Source organism: Mesoplodon mirus (assembly GCF_964341445.2).
Source record: "Mesoplodon mirus genome assembly, chromosome: 2".
NCBI classification, from domain to species: domain Eukaryota; kingdom Metazoa; phylum Chordata; class Mammalia; order Artiodactyla; family Ziphiidae; genus Mesoplodon; species Mesoplodon mirus.
The window spans coordinates 67,155,839-67,177,891 of record NC_138977.1 but is presented as its reverse complement, the minus strand read 5'-3'; the positions used below and the strand labels follow the sequence as shown (position 1 = coordinate 67,177,891).

General features: G+C 42.1%; 1 protein-coding gene across 1 annotated transcript in view; it reads right to left on the bottom strand.

The window, feature by feature from the left end:
* The window catches only part of SH2D4B (SH2 domain containing 4B), a 78,961-nt gene that overhangs the window by 45,533 nt on the left and 11,375 nt on the right, over nt 1–22,053 (bottom strand). Inside the window, exons 2-3 of the mRNA XM_082611213.1 lie at nt 11,389–11,548; nt 10,158–10,305 (exon numbers count right to left, since the gene is read on the bottom strand). Coding sequence (XP_082467339.1) covers nt 10,158–10,305; nt 11,389–11,548 — 308 coding nt within the window. The remainder of the gene's footprint in view (nt 1–10,157; nt 10,306–11,388; nt 11,549–22,053) is intronic.

Here is a 22,053-nt window from a genome sequence, read left to right as displayed (position 1 = left end):
CAGGGGCAGCAGTGTTGTCCAGGTAAGATGCCCCAAGCCCAGACCAGGTCCCACATGAGTCCTAGTGCCTCCTTCTCCCCTTCAAGGTGCTCTCTGACCCTCTCCTGCACACAAGGGGTTAACCAAGTGCCCCCAAGGGGCTCCAAGATTCATATTTATGGAGTCATCCTGGGGCCCAGTGGCCAGGCCCTGGTTCCAGAAGGGTGGCCCAGAAAGCAGATGAATCCTACTGGCCAACACAATATTTTTATCATAGGATCACATGAGATTGGGCCACCAGAATAGAGCTAATAGACTGATTTTATGTAGTTCAAATTGTTTATTTGCTATAGACAAAAACGCCGCCAAAAAAAAAAAGTTGCCAGGCCTGTACACCCTACAGGCAACCCTGGCTGCAGGTCCCACTGTTCAGAGTTCAGACCTTTGCTTGCTCCCCCTGTTTCCCACTTGCCCCCCATCTGCTGTCTCCACTCAGCCTGATACACTGAGCCCCAACCTTGCCCTTGCAACTCCCCATCTCCTCCTGGTTAGAGGAAGGGATGAAGTAGCCTGGAAGAAACAGGTGAAAGCAGGGACCTGAGGGTCCAGCCACTCCACATAGAAACTTGCCACCAATCTCACATTCTCAGCGCCATCCTTCATGTATCTGCTGCCCCCAAGTCCCGAGCCTGTGGGGACTCTGGACTGAGTCGGCTCAGTGCCACCAGCTCTCTTCCTGCAGGAGCCCCGCTGACCCCCGCACCGCTCTCCCTCTGTCTTCCAGAAACCAAACTTCTGTGGACATTTTCTCATCTGTTCTTCCCTCCTCTCATTTTCTCTGTTTTTGTGGCTCATAACTTTTTCAGTCCATTGATATTTTAATGGATAAAAAAAAAAAAGAAGACAGTAACTGTGAGTTTTGAGTCCCTCATTTAAAAAAAAAAAAAAGGCAAGGATTTTGTTGCTTCTGAAACGGCACAGATTGAGGACTTTTCTCCAATTCAATGATCATTTTTTTAAATTCTAAAACATAGATAAAATTCCAGCTTCCTATTGACCCACTCTCTAGGAGTCAGGAATTAAGGGCTAAAGAAGTTGAGCAGCTTCATCTAGTCATTCACCAAATCCTTACTGAGCATCCAGGAGGCTCGGCCTGCTCCAGGCACTGGGGATGTAGCCATGAACAAGGCAGACACGGCACCACTCTCTCGGAGCTTGCCTTCCAATGATGGAAAAACACTCATCAAGTAAAATAAAAAATATATCAGAAATAATAAAGTATGCAGAGAATTAAAACAGGGTAAGTGATAGAGTCTGGGAGGCTAATGTAGGCTGCGTGACCAGAAGTCCTCTCAAAAGGGACTGATCTGAGACCTAACTAATAAGAAGGCTGATGAGTGAGTCTCAGGGAGAAGAAATTTCCAGAGCAAGGGAACCACAGGTGCAGTAGCCCCAGCACTGAAAACAGGTTTGGCATGTTTGAGTAGAGAATTATCCACTGTGGCTGGAAGAAAAACAAACAAAATTCTATCTTTAATGAGTCTGAGACGCCATCTGACATCCAAGAGGCCTGCCGTGGGCCATGGGACACGTGACCCCAGGACTTGAGGGTGAGTGCAGGCTGCAGGTGTTGACTGAGAGGTCCTCTGCTCGGGGGTGATGTTTCTCAGCCATGGACTTGATGTTATCAATGCGAGAAAGAAGGTAGATCAAGAGAAAATAGCCAGGGTGTCTTGGGGCGCTAAGCCATTTAAAAGTTGGGAGAAAGAGCTGGAGCCAGAAAAGGAGACTGAGAAGGCAGACCAAGGGGTAAGATAAAAAACCAGAAGGGGCGACGTCCGTGGGGGAAGCCAAGAGAGGAAAGCATTTCAAGTAAAAAGGGAGTTGTAAGCTGAGCTCAGGCCGCTGAGACATCACAAAAGATAAGGACAGAGAAGCAACAAGGGACACAGGACGTGGTCTCAGGGCGCTGGGAGATCTTGTCAACAGCAGCCCTAGTGGTGCGACGGGCAGCCATCCAGGCAGAGTGGCGGAGGCAGGGGAGTGACCGCAGACAACCCTTTCAAGACATTTCCTGTAAAAAAGGAGCAGAGACAGGAAGTGGCAGCTGGAGGGGAAGGTGGGGTTAAGATAGAAATGGGGAGGGAGGGTGTGCTGGTTGGCTGGTTTTAAGATGGGAAATACTAGAACAGAGAGTTAATGACTGATGCAAAAGGGGAACCAAGGTCTGTCTGACTCCAAAGCAGAAGTTGAATCTTACCCCAAAGCTGTATTTCACCTTCATCAGTCACTAGCGTCTCGGAAGCACAAAAATGAAGCATCACACTGGCACAGCACTTCACAGTTTACACAGTGGGTTTCTATTCCTCCCCCAGGAATCCCTGATCTGACTGTGGTCACCACATCACGCAATACGCAATACACAGGGCACCGACCAAGACAGCTTCCACCCGGGGACTATAGATCCATCATCTGCCCCCAGGAGTCTTCCAGACAGGAGTGGATCTCAGGGAAAATCCAGGCAGTCAAGGCATGTCAAAGCCAGAGGGGCTTCAACCCCCTAGTCCTACTCCCTTGTAAGGATAAGGGGTGCACTAGCTTACCCGGCTGCCATAACAAAGTACTTATAGATGGCCATCTTCTCCCTGTGTGTTCACATGGTCTTTCCTCTGTGTTCATACATGTCTGTGTCCAAATTTCCTCTTCTTTTAAGGATACCAATCATAGGGAATCAGGGCCCACCCTAAAGACCTCATTTTAACTTAATTTCCTCTTTAAAGACCTCAGCTCCAAATATAGTTACATTCTAAGATACTGGAGGTTGGGACCTCAACATGTGTATTTTAAGCGGACACAATTTAGCCCATAACAAGGACACTGAAGGGTCATGACTGGCGTACCATAGCTAAATAGCATTTGACCAACCACCTCAAATTAAATGCAGTGTTCCTACTCCAATCAGCTGTGGTGACATGAAGCAGCAAGGTCAATGGCAGTGCCCACTCCCCTGACCCCAACCCGGCAACCTCCATTCTACTCTCTGCTTCTACAAGTTCGACTTTGTTAGTCTCCACATTTAAGTGAGGTCATGCAAATCTGGCTTTCTGTGTCTAGCTTATTTCACTTAGCATAATGTTCTCCAAGTTCATCTGTGTTGTCACAACTGGCAGTATTTCCTTCTTTTTTAAGACTGAATAATATTCCACCGTATATACATATATACTACTTCTTTTATCTATTCTTCTGTCTATAGATACTTAAGCTGTGTTTGATGAAAAGGCACAAAGTTTCAGTTATGCAGCATGAATGAATTCTGGACATCTAATGTACAGCATGAGGACTATAAATTAACACTGTATTGTATATTTGAAATTTTCTCAGGGTAAATCTTAAGTGTTTTTATCACACACACACAAAAAGTAACTAGGTGAAGTGATGGATATGTTAATTAGCTTGATTGGGTAATCATTTCACAATGTACATGTATATCAAAACATCACATTGTACACTTTAAACACATACAATTTTGATTTGTCAATTACACCTCAATAAAGATGGGAAAAAATTACTACCAATAAATAAATAAATAGACAGATAGATAGACAGATGGCAGTGCCACTGTTCACTCAACCCCTTCCTCCTGAGATTGAGACAACATCTAAGAGCCAGAAACCTGCATCAACCTCCATCTCAAAGGAAAACAACTGGTAACTTACTGTGACAAAGGCAAGCTCTTCACAGGGATGAGTCGACACAAGAAAACGCTTTCAATTACAAATAAAGAGTACTACATTATTCTCGCCCTGGTTTTGCTAAAATGCTCAACCTTCACAGCTAAAATTGCCTGAAAACTTTCACTGTTGCTACTTTCAGAGTCATCTGGCCCATCTGTGATGACTGAAGAAAAGGCCATCTTTCTTAGGCTTAGCAGCCAAAGGCCAATGCAGCCAAAAGGCAGATAGGCAAAAACACTCGCCTTCCACCTTAGGAGTCAATTGCTTTTTTCTGGCAAGCCCAAAGCCCTCTGAGCTGTCCAGCTTATTCAATCCCCCTTCTCCTGATAACCCATCAGTAACAGCACACCGCAGGAGCACACAGAGGCCTGGCCCGTCTCACCCCAATGGAAAATGTCACGGAGACAGATGCTTTTTCTGGAAGGTCTAGTCGTTTTTTTTTTTAGCCTGGCCCCAGTGATACCATTGTGCCTTGTGGGATGATGTACTCCCAAAGGACAGGGCCAGGCCTGTGTCGTTTATTCCTCCATCGCCAGTTCCCAGCACAGGGCCTAGCAGATACTGGGTGCTCCATAACACAGACCGAAAGAGTGAGTCAATTAACAAATTGATGAAGAGAGGGTTTGTGATGATCCGTGATGGGGAAAGGGTAAACCACACACCACGCTGCCTTGTCGATGCCAGCCATGTCCAAGAGAAACTCAGATAAAGCCTACAATTTTTGAGAGAAAATGGAAAGTGGAAGGTTTTCCCACCGGTTATAACCTGATTGGGAATAAGGCAGAGATAGTTTCTCTAGTTGTGGAGGATGTCATGAGGTGGCCAAAATGAACTCCAGCCTTAAAGGAAAAAAAGGAAAAAGGGAGTGGCCTTGAATAGAAAAGAGAGAAAAGTGAAAGGACAGCTTAGCTGTAGGGTGTCTTCCTCATCAGGGAAACTGGGAGGAGGAGGGAGGGGGCAGGAGACCTAGAGGTGGGGAAAGGAGTTCACAGGCCCTGAGGGAGAGGGAGAGAGCAGGATCCTTAGGCCGTGTCCTGTGGTCGGAAGCAGAGGGAGAAGCATCCGAAATCAGTCCTATGGGTTAAGAAAGCAGGGGAAAAAATGCAAATGTTATCTGGCCTCATGATCTCCTTTTTTCTAAAAAAAAAAAAACTTCTATGTAAATCTCATTCAAATGGTGCCAGCCACAACAGAATGGTTTTTAAAAACATGTTTTTAGCTGTCTGTATCTCCTATTTTGAAGTTCCCTCTTTGACCCTACACAAGGTTCTGGGATTTTTTTCCCCCCATTTTCTAAAAGGAATTTCCTATGACCAGGAGAATTCGCAGAACGCGCCTACATCCTCAACACAGGCTGCCCAAAGTGAGCCCAGCCAACCTCCCTCCACCACCAGGCTTCTCATCCAGGTTCTCTCCTCTCCTCTAGCCCCCACCCCCCTCCCCCTTCTGGGTGGTTAAAAAACAAAAACAAAACAAACAACAACAAAAAAAACCCTCAGCACAGCCATTCCAAGCACATTCTCTCCTCCAAGTCTGCGCCTCCTTCCCAGGTCCCCACGGTTAGAGGGTGGTGCCCTCTACCCATCCCTCAGCCTGGGGCTCAGACACTTTGCTCTCTGCTTTCCCTCATCCTGACATCTAATTGATGCCAAGCCTTGTTGATTTCACGACCACCGTTTCTCCCTGTCCATCCCCTTCTATCTCTCCGTAGTCACAGACTCTGTCCAGACCCTTATTTCCCACTTTGACCACTGCAAAGATCTCCTAAGTGGCCTCTCTCTCCCTGCAAACTTTCATCACTGGAATCACACCATCCCCACCAGTCATCCTCGTAAAACTTGATCCAGCCATGGCCCTCTGTATCCTCACAGGTCTGCTTTGCCCACAGAAAACTGTCCACCTCCTTAGCGTAGCATCCAAGGACTCCACAGCCTACCTTTCCAGGTTTACATCTGGCTCCACCCATCGTGTGCTTTTTTCTCTGCCCCCAGCAGACCATTCATCGTTCCACAGACCTCCTTTACATTTCCTGTCTTTGCTCGTGCAAGACTCCTGGAGGGACCTTCGCCCTCTATGGTCCCCTGGGCGTGGTTGGGGCTGAGGGCTGCTCATAGAGCTGTCTCTCCCCTGGCACCCTGTAAGCTTTTTGAGAGCAGGGAGTTTATTACTACCACCACCACCCTCCCCCAAACAACCTGCACTTAGGTTCTCAGGGGGAAAAAAAAGTATTAAATTAGATGAATGTTATCGCTGCATTGCTGCATGCAAGACTCACATTATGGTAGAATCTTGGTGTTGAAAGACACATAAAAATTATCTAAACCAATTTCTAGCCCGATGCATAAATCCCTTTGGCAAAGCTGTTGCAGTTATCTATTGCTAAGTAACAACAAGCTTTCAGCAAATTTAGTGGCTTAAAACACAACCGTTATATGTGCTTGTGATTCTGTGGACTATTAATTCGGGCGGGGCTTGGCTGGGTGGCCCTTCGGCCCTACATTGTGTCAGCCAAGGTCAACCACTTGGTTGAGCTCATTGACTGGAAGAACCACGAAGGCTTCACTCACGTGCCTGGTGCCTTGGTGTTCCTCCACATAGCCTCTGTTTGGCTCTAGCCTGGGTGTCCTTGCAACTTGGGAGTCTAGGGCAAGGAAGGCTTCTCATGAGGCAGCTTCCAAAAGTGAGCATTGCCAGAGGGGCAAAGGCAGAAGCTACAAATCTTACAGCCCGTCCTCAGAAGTTACACAGAGTCACTTCCACTGCATCCTACAGACCAAAGCTCACCACAAGGCTGGCGGAGACTCAGAGTACAGGAAGCAGACCCTACTTCTCAAAGGGAGGTGAGGACAAAAACTTACCAAGAGGCATATTTAATCCACCACAGAAACCTTTTCAGATACTTTCAGCCTACGCATAACCATTTCCTGTGATGAAGAGCTCGTCACAATACAAGGGTAGTTCATTTACAGACAGCTCTGACAGAAAATATCCCAGCTCATAAACATGGACTGTCCAATGCCAGAGTCTGGTCTGATGTTCCTTAATGAGCCCCTCCAGGGCCTCAAAGATGCTATACCTGCATTTCTGAGGCTCCTCAAAATGCAGACATATCCATCAGGGTTACTATGTATATTAAACACATTAAACACATCCACACTTAGAAAATTAATTTTTAAAACACAAACAAACACATAATAATGATAACCTTCTTTGGAAATAACACCAAAGCCTGCATTTGGGTCCCTCAGTGAACCTGATGCCTGGCCACAGAGCTTTATGATCCTTCCATGAACCCCGACACAGAGATAGCCCACAATTTATATCCGTCGATCACTGAGGTCCTCAAGGAGAACATCAACCAGAAAATCTCCGCTGGGAACTCAGCCCCAAGACCCCAGCTCCACTGAGCTACCCTCCCAGCATCTGGGACTCAGCTCACCTCTAGGGAGGAGGGAGTCCAGAGATTGGAACAGGTGACTTTTGCTGTTGGAGACATATAAAAAGTATTGTTTTTCTTCCCCAGCAGATTTAAATAATCATATGCAAAATCCAACAATACAACCTAAATACCTCTCCACTGTGGATTAGATTTGAGTTACTATTATGGAATCATATTGTTAATTTCAATCAGTGTGATAATGATTATTGTGGCTATGACAGGAAATGTCCTTTTTCATGGAAGATCCTCGCTGAAGGATTAGGGTTTGATCAGGAGGCAGCAAACTGAGGCTCCAAGGCCAAACCTGGCTGACATGCATTATTAAAAGTCTCACCAGGGCTTCCCTGGTGGCGCAGTGGTTGAGAGTCCGTCTGCCAATGCAGGGGACACGGGTTCGTGCCCTGGTCCGGGAGGATCCCACATGCCGCGGAGCGGCTAGGCCCGTGCGCCGTGGCAGCTGAGCCTGCGCGTCCGGAGCCTGTGGTCCGCAACGGGAGAGGCCACAGCAGTGAGAGGCCCGCGTACCGCAAAAAAAAAAAAAAAAGTCTCACTGGACCACAGCCACACCCTTTTGTTTACATATTGTCTGTGGCTGCTTTTGTGCTACGATGGTCTGGGTGAGTAGTTGTGACAGAGGCAGACCCAAAAAGCCCAAAATATTGATTATCTGGTCCTTTACAGAAAATAGTTTGCTAACCCTTGGGTTAGAGTTACTACGTCTGCCACTTTCTCTCAAATTGTTCAGCAAAATGACAGCAACCAAAAAGTGCATACGTGTATCTGTATGTGTGTGTGTGCGCCTGTGTGCATGGAGAGAGAAGGAAAGAGAGTGAAAATGTGGCAAAATATTAATAACTGGTAAATTTAACTGGATAATATGAGTATTCATTTTATTTTTCTTTCCACTTTTCTTCAAGTTTGAATTTTTTTTTTAAATAAAGTGTTTTAGAGTAAATATTGCTTCACTTAAAAACTCAAAAGATGGGAATTCCCTGATGGTCCAGTGGTTAGGACTCCGTGCTCTCACTGCTGAGGGCCCAGGTTAAATCCCTGGCCGGGGAACTAAAATCCCACAAGCCGTATGGTGCAGCCAAAAAAAAAAAAAACAGAAGAATCTCCTAGAAAAAAATGCAACTCATAGGAAAGTTAACTAAGGAGACCAGTAACAATATAAATATATAACTAGCAATTGCAATAAGTTTAAAAATAATGAGCACAATCACAATAGCAATAAAAAATATTAAACCTAAAGTTTAATTAGAAAAGAAATGTAGGGCACCTAAATAAAACAATAAATTTTACCAAAGTCCAAAAAATAGAAGCCCACAGGTACGTATGTCATTGAGAATGTTTGGGATTGGGTGGCCAGTGCATTTACAGGTGTTTAAAAAAAAACGTATATCAAAGACAAAAAAGAAGCTTTGAATAAAAGGAAGAACATACCACATTCCTGAACAAGAAGATTTACTTGTTCATATTATAAAAATGTTCATCCTCCACAAATACAGCAATAGCATTGATGCAATTCCAATAAAAACCACCACGTTGCTTTTTTGATGTTGGGGGGAGGGGATAGTGAGAAAATATTTCAAAAGTATCTCTAACAGGAAAAAATGGATGAGATTAGCCAAGGACATTTTAGAAATGAAGAGTAATGATAGACTCTGACTTTAATAGATGGTAACATTTATGTTAAAGCTGCATACAATTAAACAATTAAATCTGGCTCAGGAATAATCAGTCAAAGAAGAAAAATCCATGAAAAGATCCAAAAGTAAGTAAGAAGTAAGAATCGAGGCAGCAAATCCAGTGAGAGGAGAGAGGATAGTTTACATAGTAAATGATGTTAGGATAACGGGCTAGCCATTTGGAAGAAAATATAGTGAGAGCCATACATCATACCACACTCCAGAGTGAAGGAAAATTAAGTGCAAAGAAATGAAATAAGGGAAGATATATAAAACAATGTAGATTAGTATTTTTACAAGCTTGTGATGGCACAGATCTTTCTATGCATAAAACAAATAATAAAGAAAATGATTGATATAGTTGGCTAATAAAAATTTTAACCTTCTGTACATCCCAAACCACTATAACCAAAATTAAGAAAATAGCAACAACAACACTGAGAAAAAATGTTTGCAATAGAAATGATCTTAAGGGGTCAATGTCCCCATTATCTAATCATTATGGGGGGAAAAGTTTTTAAAAATTCAAAAATGAGCAAATGCCATTAATATACAATTCACAAAATAATACAATTATTGAGATTCAGCATGATTATCATTTTTTTCTTTTTGTTTATAGTATTTTCTGAGTTTCCTATCCCCCCAAAATGTATTATTCCTGTAGAAAAAAAAATTTCAAAATAGGAACCAGGAAAAATTTTTTTTCTTTTTCAGGAAACCTAAGCTTCTTGCTAGAGGACAGTAAAGCTCCTTTAACAGCTCCAAACTCTCTCAGAATGAGTAGATATGCAAGGTTACAAACAACCTCCAATCGTGGGCAAAAAATATACATTTTTCATCTCCTCGAATCCTCCAAAAATCTCAGGTAGGGTGTTGTCACTACCCTAATATTACAGACAAGAAAGTGAAGACTCAGAGAAGTTCAGCAAGCTTCCTAAGGTCACACAGCAGTAAGCAATAGAGTTGGAACTGGATCCCAGGCTGATCTGACCACAAACTCAGCTCTCTCCAGGCCTCGTTTCAGGACCCTTGGGTTGGGATGTAGAGGGCTGAGTTCTGATCCTGGCTCTGTCCCCAACCACCAGTACACACAGCCTTGGCAAGTCTCTTCCCCTGTCTGACCCTGATTTCCTCATCTGTTCAAGGGGAAGTGGATTGGCCCAAATGGTGTGTCAAGTTCCTTCCTGCTCAGACATGCCAGACTTTTGTTCTCATAAAGCACTCATTAGCCAAGGACTGATCCAAACCAGAGATCAACCCCAGGGGCTTGGGGGCTGGAACAGGTGGCCTCACACAGATGCCCAGGCACTGGCCCACCTTGAATTCCTCATGGATGCGCTCCTCCAGGACTTTGGCAGCCTTGCGGTCCTCCGTCTCCACTTTCCACTTCTCCACCAGGATCCGGGCTTTCTCATTGGCCAGAGCATCCCGGAACTTCTTGGTGATCTCTGCCTCCTTCTGTCTCCTTCCAAGAGAACACCAGCAGGTATCAGGAGGTATGGGAAACTGAAGGACCACATGCCAACAGAACTTCAAATAAAAACCATGCGCAATCATTCTTGGTCTATCAGAACGGCAAATATCTGAGGTTCACAAAACTCAATGTTAGCAAAGGTGGGGAGTATAAGTCACCAGAATTGCTCTGGAAGCCAGAAGATAAAGCCTCAGAAACCCCATTTCTCACTCAAGTTTACAAAGGTGTAGGGAAAAGCTCATTAGAGGGTTTTTATAACATAAAAAGTGGCAAACCCAAATGTCCCTCAACAAGACCAATAAATTGGGTTTCTCACGTAATGGGATACTATACAGTAATCTTAAATAACACTGTGGATCTATAGTAATCAATTTATGAAGGTGTGAATAAAGCAGCTTACAAAGCATGTATTGCCCAAATGCTCACCGTGGTTATCTTAGGTGGTTGGTATTGAGTTGTTATTTAATTGATTCTTTACAGTTTTCAATGTTGTTTACACATTACAATTTTATGATTAAAACACTGTCATTAAAAATTGGGGGAAAAATGTTGGAGTCGACTTCATACAAATTTCCAAGTCTGGCAAAAAATATGTCAAATGTGGTTTATGAAAGAAGTCTGACCCCCCAGTATCAGTAGGGGCTCAACTGTCCATCTTGTGTCAGAAATGGAGGTAACATGATGAGGAACGAACAGATTTTAAAAGTGAATTCAAATTGCTCTGCTGTCCTCGGGACAATTCGGTGAGGAAAGAGGCAAAAGGATATCAAACGCATTATCTCAGTAAATCCAACTACATCCATATAGAAAAGGTGTTGTGATGCCCAAACCACAGATGTGAAAACTGAGGCCCTGGATCAGCTCACCACGAATTAGTGGAGCCAGGATTTGAACCCACAAGGTCTACCTGATGTAAGACTAGTGCTTTGGTCCCCTAATCATAGCAGAGCTCCAAACAGCCAGCCAGCTGCCTGGCGCCCCCTCCCTCCCACCCATAACCTATTGCCCTTAATGTGAACCCACCCCAAGCCTCCGTGTTCAGGACCCGCCCCAGTACCCATTGGCACCTCTCACCAGAGCTCCTCCGCCTCCCTCTGTGCCTGCAGCCGTGCCCTCTCTGCAATCAGCTCCTCAGAGATCTCTTCATAGGGTTTGTCTCCAGGGCCTTCTCCCATGACCCAGACCCAGACTTCGCCATCTGCCCCCAGGAGCCACTGGATGTGCTTGTCACTCGCTGCCTCACAACACAGGAAGAACAAGGAAGGAAGGAAAAACAAGTCTGAGTTGTACTGAGTCAGCAATGACCTGGGCTGGCCAGGGGTGCACAACCATCACGCCACCCTACAAAACGTGGTCATCTGCAAAGAGGGTGCCAGAGAGACATTGACCTGAGTGCAGGTCCATGGCCATCTCCCTCTCCCACTCCCTCTAGGGAGCAATATGTCAGCCAAGTCAGCCTGCTGGAGCAGGTGTTCAAAGCTGGAACTGGTGTCCAAAGCCCAGAGACTCTGAAATCTTCAGCACAGGAGACATCAGGTGACAGCACTCGCTGAAGGAAGACTTGTGTCACTCCCAAGCCAAGGCAGCTAGGAGCCCGGGAGTCTTTCTCTCTCTCTCTCTCTCTCTCTCTCTCTCTCTCTCCCCCTCCCTTCCCCCAACCATCTCTCTATCTATCTCTATCTCTATCTTTATCTCTATCTCTATCTCTCCTGTCCATTGGCTAGAAATAAGGAATTGGAGATGGTGGCATTGCAAGATGAAGCAGCTGGCCCCTGAGTCTCCCTGACCCACATCAGCCTGTAACCTGAGCAAGAAATAAACCTGTGTTGGATTAAGTCACTGAGATTTTTCAGTTTGCCTGTTCTAACAGATTCCATTGATAACCATGACTAAAATGGAAATCTAAAGTGGGGTACTGGCTGAAACAGGAATATCAACTAAGTGTCACTGCCTTACCAGTGATGTTTAGCAGGCTGAATGGCTGGGGATCCACGTGATGCAGGAGCAAAGCATCTGGTAAAGTTATCAGACACTATCACTTAAAAGGCAGACCCTCCTGCCTTCTGAACCTGTCCCCCCTAAGGGAAGATATTGGAAAATAGAACTTTGGTAGCGGGTTGGTTGTTAGGAGCTGTGTTTGGCAAGATGTTAAGTTCAAGGAAGAATTGAGCACTTTGCAAGTAGAAATGAAAGGGAATAAAGAGAATATAGAAATCTGGGACTTTGTAGGTTTGGAAAAGCCATCTCTTTCTAGGGCCCAAACTGCAAGAGATGGGATTTTTAAAGGTTTTGCATGACTGGCCCAGTAAAACTTTTAAGGTGAATAAAGGGCCCTAGGACACAGATCTCTGTGACGGTCATGAGAATGTGCTCCATGGACATCCCACAACAGGGAGCATAAGTGACTGTGCACTCCAGCTCCTATGCCCTTGTGTTTGCCCAAGGCCATGCTTCCAGAGGAGGCTCCTAGCCTTTGACTGAGTATGGCAGGCTGGTTCCTGGGAGACATGGGACTCCTCTAATGGGCAACTCCCCGGACGCCTTGACAAACCTTTCCTGGACTGAGTGGCTGCCTGGAACACCTCCAGCCAACCGGCCTCCCCCTCTCCTTCACTCAAGGTCACGCCCACACTGCAGTGCCACGGCTCTCCCAGCCTGCTCCTTTTTCTCTCACAGGCATTTCCTGAACAATAGCCTTATGTGATTTTCTCCCAACACTGTCTCTGCCCCTCACAAGCACACTCAGACTGCAATCTCTCACACATATTTTTCAAGGAGCCTAACGTAGATGACCTTCAGTCGAAAGGTAGAGGCATCAGGGTAAAGAGGCAAAGAAAAACAGGCAATTTGCGAAATATGTCCAGAGAAGAATCTTAGCTGTTGCTCCTGGCACATGGAAGCAAACAGATCAGGAGCCTCCTAAGTCTCTGAGTCTGGACTAAAAAAGCCTCTGATTGTTCAAGACTTAAACAACCATTGGGCACCCAGCCTCGATGACCAGGGGGCAGGTTTCAAAGGCTATACTGGTCCAGAGAGGGTGCGACCCTCAACACTCACTCTGGATGTGGCCAAGGGGAATAATGAACAAGAGGAGCCCCCAGGGCACAGACAGCATCCATTCAAGGCCATCCCTTCACTGCCAGGGCAGGGGGACCTTGCAGAGCCTGACCTGGAGGATTTTAGGATGCTATAGACTAGTGATTGAGTGGGGCTCACACTCCCCCCTTTTCCATAGCGGATATTCTGACCCTGCTCCCCCACTGTATATCGTGTCTTAAAGGTGGGCTGTGTTAGGATGACATGTCTTTTTAGTCATATCAGGACCTTAGAGTGCCTAACGCAGAACACGTGTAGACTGCGAACTTTGGGTTGATGCAGTGACCGGGTGAGACTTGCGGGCATCCCCTTAAGGAGGTGGTGAGTGTATTTATGCAGAGAAGAACAAAACAAGTGAGTAACCAGAATGACAGTTTGTGACAGTGACCACGCTATGTCCAGCACCCCAGCTCCACTCCCTGAGCCCACCAGATGACCACTTCTCTCAGGTTCCCTTCAATTCCATGGGGCCACGTGACTGAATTCTAGTCTGTGGAGCGTCAGGGGAAATAATTTGTGCTACTTTCAGGCTGAGGCTGGTTGCAATCTGAGTGCCTTTTCCACATTCTGTCTCCCATCCCTTCAGTGGGAAATAAACGACTCCAAGATGGTGGAGAAAAAAGCCTGATCCATGAGTCAGTGTTCGAAAGCAAGCCAGGCAGACAGCTACCTAATCCACATCAAACTGTGACTTAATCAGAAATAAACCTTCATTATGTTAACCCACTGAAATTCCCGCATTTACCTATTGCAGAAGGCAGCATTAATTCCCCCAGCGTCGGTATATTTTTAGTATGTTAAAGCAATATAGTAATAGAGGAATATAAGTTTAATTATGACTGATAGAATCAGGGAAGCAACCACTACTAGAATTGTAGAACTTCCAAATTAATAGTGGGCAAAAGTAAATAAGAGGCTTACCAATCCTGTAAAAATACTTAAAGGGAAAAGAGAAAACAACAGAAAATGTGTAGTTATTATAGCAGGCATTGTCAGTTACCTCCTCATCACCCATTCCAGCCACCTTCCTGCCTTACTAAAAACCCCAGTTTGTTTTGGGGAGTAACAGAGATCCCTTGGTTTCAGGAGAGGCAGGTTTCTACCCCAGCCTCAAAGGACAAATAAAATTAGTCTAAACCCATCATGTAAATTTATTCTCCTTGGCAAGTAATCGATCTAGGAGTGACCAGACATCCCCGTTCTTGACAAAGGAGATGCAGGCAGAAGTCCCAATGATGGGAACTCATTCTCGAAACAAAAGGTGAAGACTTCTTAAGGTTGCAGACAAATACGGTTTGATTCCACTCATACAAGGTACCTAGAATAGTCAAATTTGTAGAGTCAGAAAGTACATTGGTAGATGCCAGGGGCCGGGGGAGGGGGTGTAGGAGGAGTGGGGAGTTAGTGTTTAAAGGGGACAGAGTTTCAGTTTAGGAAGGTGAAAAATTCAGGAGATGGATGATGGTGAGAGTTGCATAACAATGTGAATGTACTTAGTGCCACCGAACTGTACAGTTAAATATGGTTAAAGTAGTATGTTTTATATTATGCAACTTTTACCACAATAAAAAAACATTATAAAAAAAAAAGGTGAAGATTTCTTAGGAGAAGCCCCTTCACTCTTTACTCGTTTACCTCACCTCCTTCTTCCTACCTGGAATGAAGAAGTGATGCCAGGAGCTGCTGGAGGACTTTTGCAGCCATAAGGAAGAAAGCCACATGCTAAGGATGAGTAAGCAGAAGGACTGAAGGAGATGGGGCCTTGATGATCTTGCTGAGCAGCTAAACTAATCTATCCATTGCAGTACACCTCCAGAATTCTTATCATTTGAGAAAAATAAGGAACTCCAAGGAATAAAGTTCTGTAATTATTAAATGAAATGTGGTAATATAAATAAATATGAAAGATTTATTTAATTAGGCAACTTTTAATCGTGCATTCTGCTACTTACGGCCAAGCACATCCCTAACTGATACAGATAACAAATGAAAAATAACACAGAATCCCTAAACCCTAAGGATATTCATTAACACAAAAATGGGAACAGAATTAATTTCCCTATTAAAGATCTGAGACTGTCAGATGTAAATAAACAGTAAAAGACAAACACTGCTTTGGGAAAGACCCTAGGTGTTCTCCTTACTGGCTGCAAATAATAATAAATCCTTCCTTGGGGGTGGTGGGATGAATTGGGAGATTGGGATTGACATATATACACTAATAAGTATAAAATAAATAACTGATAAGAACCTTCTGTATAAAAAAAATAAAATAAAATAAAATTCAGAAAAAAAAAAGGAAAGAAAGTAAAAGCCCACTATTTAATGTCATTAATTAAGTCATCACTTTTTGACCCTACTTCTAACAAGGCATATTTCATTATAGCTTCAGTGTCAATTTTCTCTTCTTTTACTAAATTAAAATTCCACTGGAATGGTCACTAAATTAAATTTCTACTGGTGAACATTCTAACCCTGTAATTCTGGGCATAAGGGTGTTTCACATGAGAGCTGTCCTTAGAAAATGCTGCCAGTTATATTTTTGAATTTAGGTTAGATAAAGTATTCCCAAGTTTTCCCCATCATGGAAAAACAACAATAATAATAATAATAAATCCTTCCTTCTCCTGATGGGGAAAAAAAAGTAAAATCCAATTCTGTACTATTTAAATAAAACACACATGTAAAAAAGAAAAAGTTAAAAAATAAAGAGCTAGTTAACAATAGACCATACAAAGGCAAGCAAAAAGAAAGCAGAAGTGGCAATGTCAGACAAAGTAAATTCAAGGACAAATGTGTTAGACAAGACAAAAAAGAATATTATGTAATTATAAAAGATGCAACCCACAAAGAAGATATAACAGTCATAAAACTTTATACAACAAACAACATAGCAGACAACTGCATAAAACAAAAACTCCTAAAAACACAATGAGAATTTCAAAATGTATATATACTCATGGTAGAGAGTTTCGCTATATCTATTTAAGAAGCTGGTAGACCAAATAGATTTTAAAAATTAATAATATAGAGGATTTGAATAATATAGTCAACAAATTTTACTTAACAACTACAGAACTTTACTCCTTAAACATTGACAATATACTTTTCTTCTTCTGATCTTGAAATTATGAGAAAATTTTATAGACCGCATCCTCAAACAATAATACAAAACTTAGAAATCAATGGGGTAAAATAGCCATCAAGAAAGTATCTCCTAGAGAACCCATGGATCTTAGGGGAAATCAAAACTGAAACTATACATTATCTAGGGGGAAAATTGTAGCAAAAAAAGATGGGCACAGATAACAGTAAGCTCAAAAGAAAACTTATAAGCTTAAAGGCTTTTCTTTTTGATGTCCCCGTGAAGATAAAATTCTCTTCTCCAAACACAATATAGATGCCTCCATTGACTCTATTCCAAACAGAAGTGTGAAACAGTGAGCAGGGTGGATGCTCCCATGTGGGTCTTGAAACAAATAGTGGTCACCAGGAATGAGACTCCTACAGGGTAGAGGGGAATCAGAGTTCTCCAGGTGAGACTGGGACCTGAGTAGGATTGAGGTCAGATGCTGGTAATGTGGTTGGCAAGTTCATGAAACAGCAAGGAGACCACTGTGGCTGCAGCAGAGGGAGCAAGAAGGGAAACTGGAAATGCAGTTGGAGAAGCAGCAGCTTTAATTCATTCAGTGTGGGAAACAGGGGACAAGAAAATCTGTAGGCCAGTGAGCATTTGTAATAGTCCAGGGGACAGACAATCATTTCTTGGACTAAGATGGTCCTGGTGGAGGAGGTATAAAGTGGTTAAGATTTAGGATATATTCTGAAGGAAAAAGCAATATTTGCTTAAATTTTGGATATGAGTTGTGAAAGAAAAAGAGCAAGAAAACTCTAGCTTTTCAGCTTAAGCAATGGAATGGATGGTCATATTACTGAAAAGAGTAACATGAAAGAAACTGCTTGGATAAATCAACATTTCTGTTTGGGCCAAATTAAGTTTGAGACGTCTATTAGACATCCAATAGGCAGTTGAATACAGAGTTCAGAGGAGAGGCTGGAGCTAAAATATAACTTTTTGGAGGCATCAGTGTATAGATATTTAAAGCCACAAAACTGGAGGAGAGTAGGTAGAGAGTATGTGTAGACAGAAAACAGGAGAGGTTGAAGGACTGAAGCCCGGCACATTCCAACACCTAGATAGGAGGAGGACCCCCAAGGAGATGAGGACAAAGAAGCCTGTGAGGCAGGAGAACAACCAAAAGAGAGCAGTATCCCAGAAGCCAAGTGGAGAAAGAATTTCAGGAATTAAAGGGAGGTCAACTGTGTCAAAGGCTACTGATGGGTCATTGGGATGAAGACTTGAGAACTGATCATTGGATTCAACAACATGGAAGTCACCAATGACCTTGACAAAGGTGGTTTTATAAGTCTGTGAAAAGGAACATTTGGACGCTTGGAAACTTTTAGAGGAAAATATAAATGCATATCATTATTACTTTGGGGAAGGGAAGAATTTCTTCTATGAGACATAAAAAGAATAAACTATGAGAGACAATGTTGATATATTTGAATACAGATTAAAGCTTAAAATTTCTACACACAAAAAATACCATAAAGACAATTAAAAATCAAGTCATCAACTGAGAGAAGATACTTGAATACACATAACTGTCAAGCAATTGCACCAATTAATAAAATCAATAGTAACAGCTAACATCTACAGAAGGCTTATCTGCTAATCATGGTTCAACATATTTTACATGTATTAACTTATTAATGTCTAGAACAATCTCTCTCTACTAGGGTCCTTTGAGAGAAATAAGCCCTATAAAACGTAATTTGAATTGTCATTTTTTTTCTCAGTTCTCCCAAGAATGGTATATAGATAGTACTAGTCTAGATGCATTGTAGAAAAGCTAACTCATTGCATACAATGTATCCTTTGAAGCATCTGTTATCAAAAAATTTGCTCTCAAGACCCCTTTATATTCTTTAAAAATATTGAGTATCTCAAAGAATTTGTGTTTATGTGGGTTATATCTATCAATATTTACCATATTCAAAATTAAAACTGAGAAAATTTTTAATATATATTTACTTAAAATAATAGCAACTTGGGACTTCCCTGGCTGTCCAATGGTTACAACTCCGCACTTCCACTGAAGGAGACGTGGGTTCAAACCCTGGTCGAGGAACTAAGATCTCACATGCCACAGGGTGTGGCCTAAAAAAAAAGTTACTTCAAAATAAAAAGTTTAAAGATTTTTAAGCAAAATAAAATTAAAACCCAGGGGCTTCCCTGGTGGTGCAGTGGTTGAGAGTCTGCCTGCCGATGCAGGGGACATGGGTTCGTGCCCCGGTCCGGAAAGATCCCACATGCCGCGGAGCGGCTGGGCCCGTGAGCCATGGCCGCTGAGCCAGCGCATCCGGAGCCTGTGCTCCACAACGGGAGAGGCCACAACAGTGAGAGGCCCGCGTACCGCAAAAAAAAAAAAAAATTAAAACCCATTGGTTTATTTTGCACTTTGAATGGATCTGTTACTCATGTGTGATTTTGCAACATTCCTCATTGGTCCTTGGAAAATATTGGTTCACTGAATCAAGCAGATCTTCCAAACGTGGACCCAATTTATTTTATAATATCATAAAATTGTTTGTTAATATTACTATGAACCTCAGAGAAAAGCCTTTATGTATTGGGAATCTAATACGTTCATTGTAGCTGATACAAGTTTTCCAAAAATTCTAATTTTTGCTTGAAACCTGGAATTTTATCACTGGAATAAATTTTATCCATTGTTTTCCTTGAAGTGACAGATTCACTTTATTCATCTGCAAATACACAAGTCTGAAAAAAGACATAGTTTGTCAGTCTTCTTTCAAGTAACAATGGCATTCCATGAATAAAGAGGCTAGTTCAGCACATAACTCAAAAAATCAAACAGTGCCTTTCCTCAAGACACCCATCATACTTCAGAAATGCTTTATGCATCCTTCCATTTTGGCATACAATAAAATGAATAAGGTTTACTGTTTCATCAAGGAGTGAAACCATCATTAATTTTACTGTGAGTGTATGATGATGAAAAAATACAGTCATTTCACTCCTACAAGACTGGAAAGAATAAAAAAGTGTGATGACAAATTCTGATTGTTGAAAAGGATATAGAGCAACGATAATTCTTATAAATTGTTGATAATTCTTATGATTGTTGAAAAGGATATAGAGCAATGATAATTCTTATAAATTATCAGTGGCTGAAGGCACTGATACAACCACTTTGAAGATATTTGGCAAATATTTAGTAAAGTTGAACATGCTACACATTATTACCAAGGAATAGCACTTCCAACTACACACGTGCCCAGAGAAACCTGAACAAGAAGGTTCATGGAAACATTGTCCAAAATATTAAAGATCAGGAACAACATAAATGACTAATCAAGGAAAACAGATAAAATAGTATGTTCTTATAATGCAGTACTCTATAGCAAGAAAAATAAATAGGTTTGAACAACACAGACATATCTCCTTAAAAAATGCAGAACCAATAAATTAAGTTAAATTCAGATTGCACACAGTATAATGTCATTCATATAATGATCAAGCAACATATTGCTTACAAAATATATATTAAAGTATGGAAAAGATGTAAGGATGATACATGTTGAATTTATAATAGGCTTGCATATGGGGAGGGAGATGGGGAGTGAAATTAGAAAGGCATTAAAGTGGGTCTCAACTGTATATGGCGTACTTAAATAAAAACAAAGAAGGAACTAAGTTAACACTTAATAAAGATATTGTGGGTCCATAAGTACTTATTATATTATTTTCCACTTTACCTATATGTTTAAATATTTTATAATGAGAAATTTTATAAGCTTTATTTTAAAAAAAGATGTGGGACTTCCCTGGTAGTCCAGTGGTTAAGACTCCGCACTCCCAATGCAGGGGGCCCAGGTTCAATCCCTGGTCAGGGAACTAGATCCTGCATGCATGCTGCAACTAAGACCAGGCACAGCCAAATAAAATAAATAAATAAATAAATATTTTTTAAAATATGAAATAAAATTTTTTAAAAAGATGTAACATGAATAAACTAAGTTCTCAATCTAAGACATAAAAAAGAACAATAAAATAAAAGCAGGAGAAAATAATTAATGAAAAAAACTAATATTAGTGAATGCAAAGCATATACATTATAAATACAACCAAACATTTGTTCTTTGAAAAATGTAATAAAGTAGGAAACCACCTAGCATGCTTAAATTAAGTTAAAACATATATATATATGTTATATGTCATATATATGCTATATATATGTTTTTATATATATATATGGAATGTGTATACAGTATATATAATATATATGGCATTAGGAATAAGAAGACAATGTAAAACAAGAACTGATTAAAAGAGAATATCATGTGCTATCCTGTGTTAATAAATTTGAAAATATAGATATAGGTATAAATCTTCATGACCTTAGACAATGGTTTCTTAGATATGATACCAAAAGCACAAACAACAAAGAAAATATATATCAATACAATTTGGACTTCATCAAAATTTGAAATTTAAAACTTTTGTGTTTCAAAGGATGCCATCAAGAAAGTAAAAGGGTGGGCTTCCCTGGTGGCGCAGTGGTTGAGAGTCTGCCTGCCAGTGCAGGGGTTACAGGTTCATGCCCTGGTCCAGGAAGATCCCACATGCTGCGGAGCGGCTAGGCCCGTGAGCCATGGCCAATGGGCCTGCGCGTCCGGAGCCTGTGCTCCACAATGGGAGAGGCCACAACAGTGAGAGGCCCGTGTACTGCAAAAAAAAAAAAAAAAAAAAGAAAGTAAAGGGGCAATCCAAAGAGTGGGAGTAAATATTTACAGATCATATATCTGATAAGGAACTTGTGCCTGGAGTGTATAAAAATTCTCACAGCTCAATAATAAAAAGACAACTCAGTCTAAAAATGGGCAAAGGATCTAAATATACATTTCTCCAAAGAAGATATATGGATGTCCAATAAGCACAAGAAAAGATGCTCAAAATCTTTACTCATCAGCGAAATGCAAATCAAAACCACAATGACATAACACTTCACATCTCCCAGGATGGATTTAACCAAAAACATAGATAATAACAAGTACTGGTGAGAATGTGGAGAAATTGGAATCTCATATGCTGCTGGTGGGAAGGTAAAATGGTGCGACTGCTTTGGAAAACAACCTGCCAATTCTTCAAGTTATTAAACATAAAGTTATCAAATGGTCCAGCAATTCCACTCATAGGTACACACCCAATAGAAATGAAAACATACATCCACACAAAAACTTGTATGTGAATGTTTATAGAAGCATTATTCATAATAGCCAAAAGTGAAAAAAACCCAAATGTCCATTAAGAGATAAATGGACAGGGGGCTTCCCTGGTGGCGCAGTGGTTGAGAGTCCGCCTGCCAATGCAGGTGACACGGGTTCGTGTCCTGGTCCAGGAAGATCTCACATGCCGCGGAGCGGCTGGGCCCGTGAGTCATGGCCGCTGAGCCTGCGCGTCTGGAGCCTGTGCTCCACAACGGGAGAGGTGACAACAGTGAGAGGCCCGCGTACCACAAAAAAAAAAAAAAAAAAAAAGCGATAAATGGACAA